Source organism: Chaetodon trifascialis, chromosome 11 (assembly GCF_039877785.1).
Source record: "Chaetodon trifascialis isolate fChaTrf1 chromosome 11, fChaTrf1.hap1, whole genome shotgun sequence".
NCBI lineage: Eukaryota > Metazoa > Chordata > Actinopteri > Chaetodontiformes > Chaetodontidae > Chaetodon > Chaetodon trifascialis.
In genome coordinates, this window is record NC_092066.1 from 18004426 (window position 1) to 18010158 (window position 5733).

At 40.1% G+C, this 5733-nt stretch overlaps 1 protein-coding gene across 1 annotated transcript; it reads right to left on the reverse strand.

Moving 5' to 3' along the window:
* Window positions 1–1065: 1065 nt before the first annotated feature.
* rgs18 (regulator of G protein signaling 18) lies at window positions 1066–5518 on the reverse strand. Its single transcript, XM_070974896.1, has 5 exons — window positions 5292–5518; window positions 4690–4794; window positions 4406–4467; window positions 3732–3898; window positions 1066–2519 (listed from the first exon to the last, which is right to left on the reverse strand). Exons 1-5 carry the CDS (start codon window positions 5411–5413, stop codon window positions 2265–2267), a joined length of 711 nt encoding a protein of 236 aa, XP_070830997.1. The 5' UTR covers window positions 5414–5518; the 3' UTR covers window positions 1066–2264.
* Between the last annotated feature and the right edge of the window lie 215 nt (window positions 5519–5733).

The following is a 5733-nucleotide window of genomic DNA, read 5'->3' on the forward strand; positions in this document are numbered from 1 at the left end:
ATGGGACAATCTGGTTCTTAAAATGGGAATGTGTGGTGTAAAAGTTTGGATAACAGAGTCCGGAGGTGAAAAACTACTGGCAGACTTTGGCTTAGAGTGAGGAATCTTTTAAAAAGAATCCCATTTGTTGGAGGAAATCTGTGTAAAACTCCACCATTAGACACCTCACAATAAATCTTTTTTGTTTTAAACTCCTCTTAGACTGGTATTCATCTTGTTTTACAAGCCTCATATCTCCAGGCAAACTGCTTTCTTACTCTTTTGTTTCCCTTCAGAGGTTCTACAATACATCTTTAACTTGTGGATGATTTCAGAGGCTTTTAGTGCAGACTGAGTCACAAATTTAAATACCAATGGGATGGGAAGAAACAAGAAATCTGCCAGCAAAGTCTTAGCAGGCAACTAATCTTAAGCTGTGATGAATTTGGCAGGCCAGCTGAGCTCCTACCTTTGTTAACACATCATTACATTTTTCCCTCCCTTCAACGAATATTTGTGTGAGAAGACAGCAGGAACTGCAGCATATGCATACCCCTGCCATCTGAAAGGATACATAATTAATGTGAACTGTGAGGTATTCCACGCAGGTTTTTTTAAATGGCAGCAACTTGGGCTGAGATGGACTTTATCCCTCTGAAGGCTACTAGAAACCCTGGCATCTGTGCTAATGAGCTAAACTGTGTGTGTGTGTGTGTGTGTGTGTGTGTGTGTGTGTGTGTGTGTGCGCGCGCGTGTGTGTGTGTGTATTGTGAATACAGCTTTATGCAGTGCACTTGTATGTGCTGGTATACATTTTCTGGGTGAACTCACTGACAGTTTCAAATTAATATGTATTTGTCTTTGTGAGAAGCATAGCTTGTGCATACATATACAGGAACATGAATAATTTTGTGCTGGAGTGGTGGGAGTTGATATGGTCTATTAATTTTTCAGTGATTTTGAATAGAGAGCTACATAGGATCAAAATTTTCCCCACTAGTGTAATGCACACACGTTATTGCTCCATTTGTCACATTTAGATGTGGCCATTCCCACAAATTAACGGCACTAAAGGCTTTGTTAAAATGCTTTCATAAGAAAGTGTTTATTTGAGTTATTCCACATATGATAGTATATACATTTTACAACAGCAAGAAAACACGTATGATCAAAGTAATACATAAATTATATTAGATGGTAGCAAACTGAAAACAGCAATCATAATTAATAGAATGACATAACATTAGTATTCAAATAAGCTATTTTTCTGTGTGAAATTGGGATATAGTTAATCAATAACAGGATTGAGTGATATATATCCCTCATTAAAAAGTTTCAGTGCTTTTCAATCACCATAGCTGCAGGCTTTCACTGCAAGTTAGTCTGGAGGGGGTTGGACAGCGGGAGAGATAAAATCATGAATCCATTTTAATGAGATATGGTCAAATTAGCTTGTACGCCACATCAACTGTATTAATGTTGTATAAGGTGCTATTGCTGGATCGGAAGACAAGGCAATTGAAGCGTAATGTGTCTGAAGTGAGGAGAGAGGCCTCAGTGTGGCTGCCTGAACGGCTGGCTGCGTACTGTCAGTAGCACGGAGACACTTCAGCTGAGATTCTGCCCCCAAACATCCCATTGTCATTCCATTTTTTGCAAGATTTGGGAAAATATGACAGCCATCAATAAAGGTTCAACCCACAAGCTGTGCAGTGCCTCTGAGAAAGAGAATGGACAGATCGTTCCAAAAGTGCTGCACAATAATCTGGTTTTACAACATGGACGCAGAGAATATTCAGTTCTGATTGGCCTGAAAATGTCCACGATTTTCAGACAAGCACATGGCTTGGTCATAGTGGCCATAACCTTTTTAAATAACTCTTATAACTGAAAGGCTAATGATGTCAGCTGTTATACAGCTGTGTAGTATAATACTCAAGGAGTACTTGAACATCTTGGTAGATATGCTTATTTTGCCAAGAGTTAGATGAGAAGAATGTTGCCACTCTCCTTCTCATCTAAGTCTTGCCAAGAAAGTGTGAGCGAATTTCCAAAAATATCGAAGTATTCCTTTACAGTTCGGTAATCTGCCCTCGTACTATGTAAGAGAAATAATCCACTGTGACTCCCATGGTTGTAAAACAATAACACACTCTGCAGGAGCAAACCTGTGATAATAATCCGCTGCAACACACACAATCTTTCAACAACTGTGCTGCAAATCAAGGATTATCTCTCATATAGTATTAACATTTCACAGAGTGAGCTCCTACGCTCGCAACGTTTTACCAGGCCGAAGGTTCAGTGGTGGCTTCGCCCCTGTCGTTAAATACACAGGAGCGTGACCTTCTGCGAAACATGGTGGCCCCCGGCCCTTTCTTCCTGGTGAGACGCAGATAAATGTCAGAGTGGAGGAACCTAGGATAGGAATCCTTTTTCATCAGGCTATAGACTTTCATCTGGGCTGCTTCAAAACAGCTCTTTGTGGGCTGCGCTATGGTCTTCTGGATGGCCATCTTGGTGGTGTAGTCGATGTTGACCTGAGCAGAAGGAAATTGGGAAATGATGAAAATCCATGCAGATCAACTGTTGCTGACATGGCATATCAAGTACAGTACATCTATAGCAACAGAACGCCATATAAAATGATGCACACTTTGTCTGAATGCATTATTTATTTATACACCACAATAACAGAACATGAGTTGCTTATGTAGTAGTGTTTTTCTAGTAGTTTTTTGCTGAGGATATGTGAGATGGTGACGTGAAGAAAGAGGAAACCTTAAGAGCCACAGTGAGACCACTGTAAAGCAGAAACAAAGAAAATCCACATCTGCATGACTACACACAATATCACACATGAAGTCCACTTCAGACTGTAAAGCTGCTTGTTCTCTTGAGAAATTAGTGAGATTCTCGGTTTTGTTGCCATCAAGTGACCTGAAGCTAATTTGAGTTTAAAGCTCATACAAGCAATCAGTGGCACACATATCGATCAGGACAATTGCAGTTATGGGAGGCTGTTTGTTGTCTATAAAGTAAATGTTTTTATCTTTAAAAGTCTAAAAGTGGTGGAGCCTCTAACACAGAAATATAAATAATCTCCACTAACACAGCTCTCAAAATATTCATGTACGTGTGAAACTGCACCATCAACACTGAAGGTTACATTCATTTAAATGTGGACCTCCCTGCAAATGACTCAAGCTGGTGTGTGCTTTCATGTTACTGCAGCATGCTCCAGAAAGCCACCTTTCATATTTACACGTACATTCATCTCAGACTGAAAGTGTGTGGGTGATGCTCTCTCCATTTCTGCACAGGAATGTCAAAACCTCAAACTAGACACCAAAACTCTTTAACGGTCAAATCTGCTGCAGGGGCTGAAAGCATATCAGATGGTGGTCTCATCATCCTTGCAAAGAGTATGGAAACCTTTGAAACCACTACTGTCTCCCACAGATATAACCTGACCTGCTTTGCAGCGGTGCATGCACGAGATGCATGACCTCAGTAAGCTGCTGCTCCTAACGATTGTTCACAAAGGTCAACCTGCTGCAGGCTCATGACTATGCATTGCTTACCAACTGTTATTTTTATTACAATGGCATTCATATTCGAAACCTCCAACAGCCCTCAGTTACAAATAAGCAAAAGAAAATGCTAAAGCAACACGCAATATTTGAGCCTTTATCCTGTTTTGCAGCATTACATCCATGCAGTTTATGATAAGTAAACATGCCATGCCATACCTCTTTAGGGGCGTCCGATTCAATAAAAATCGTATAAATATATTTGGCTTTGGACAGCAGCTTTGTCTCAGAATCAATGGTCTTGTATTCTTCACAGGCCAACCAGAACTCAATGTTTTCCTCACTGAACTCTGTCCTGAGGAACTGAGAGAAGGTTTCCACCCCATCTGATGTAGACAAACAGAGACACAGTTAGTTACAAGAGTTACACAATACAAAGATGGACAACTGAATATCTGTATTTTGGGTATGATTGCAGCAGGATGTTTTCAGGAGACATAGAGTGTCCATAATGTCCTCATCCAAAAGTTGCTGAAATGGCCCCACGGCACTAAATTAGATCACTTAAATATCCTTTAACACGTTTATCTTCATTATAAGGCACAGACTGTGTTAACCATTCCAAAATTAGCTCATACCGTGGTTTACACTGTGGCGCTAAAGTGCAACTCCTGTGATTATGAGGAAGCTGCACAGTTTCTGTATTGCTATCTGTGCTAACAAAGATTAAAAGATGTAGTGAAACTCTCACTGCTCTCCACATTAACTATTTATTGCCTCTGGCACGCCTTTACAGTTTCCAATTCAAATGGAGCAAATAGTTTGACAGCAGAAGAAACTGTTGTGGACAGCAATTTGACACATTCTTGAGAAGTTTGGGGCATTAAACTGACCCGAGTGCTTTAGCAGTTCTTCAAAGGAGTCACTCCATTGCAAAGCTGCCTCGGGTAAGATGCTGCAAAAGAAAAATAAATAAATAAAAAAAATCAGAGATGCGGTCAGTTCTTCCCTGATTATACTGCAAAAAAATGTTTTAGATTCTCATGAGATGTCTTGATGTCATGTTTCTAGAAGTGTGCAATGAGTGATCGAAGGTGCTGGAAATATAGGTTAATAATGAATAATACTTGTCAAAAACAACTCTGCCAGTATATGAAATTAATGGATTTTGCCTCACTTGCTTGGTGGCATATCTGTCTTTTTATGGGGACTGACGTTTTCATGAGAGCCTGACTTGGTGAGGAAAAGGCTTAGTCGACTCTTCCTCTCTTTGTCTTTCTGTCTGCAAACAGAGGTTAAAAATACATCAGGTTGTACAAACTGCCGTATGCGCAGCTTTCACGCCGTTCATCAAATCAGCACCTTAACCCAAGAATTCCTCCTCACACACAAATTTCTCTAGTGTCTTACATGACGCTATAAGTTACACAACATCTTTGTGGTCCAGGTCACATGTGCCCACATGTTTAAAGAAAAAGGCAGCCGACTCCTCATGGAGGACGGCAGCTTCAAAAAGTCTAACAGTGTCAGCAACAGTGGCCTTGATTCACACTCAGACAAGGTAGTATGTAGAAACATCACATCTCCATTATGATGCTGTTAGGCAACTGTTGAGTAAAATAAAACGTTGATACACAGAAAGAAACTGTTCCTTGTTCTCTTTACTAGTGACAAAAGTCACACTACTCAGATTTCTGACATTAGCTGCAACATTTACTAAATCTTAACATGAAATTACTCAAGTAAAAACATGAAAATAACTGAGGTTCACACACCAACCTGCTACTATCGTCCTTCATCTTTGGTGACTGCAAGTCTTCTGGACCAAGCATTTTGAAATATGCTTCCTCCTTCGGGGCCATGTAGTTGAATTGAGGAAATAGAAAAAGAAGCGTCTCCATGCTGTTCTGTCTGTGTCTGGCGTGTGAAGCGACAGGCCACAAATAGCTCTCTGAAAATTTCTTAACCCATCACTTGATGAACCACCTGGTCTTTTATAAAGCCTGTTCACATTTCATTTCCTATACCTTTTGCTCTACTTCCTGTAATGGTGCAACCACTTACTGCTAACCGCTCCATCAGTGATACAGAAAACCCCTTTAGCTCAACATCCTGTCAATTGTTTACTTAGAAATTTGAAAAAGAAAGCTGCTTATTCATTGGTTTGTTTGTTGGTTTTTGCTCAAGGTAGCATCTTGTCTTAATTATTAGGGAACATTAT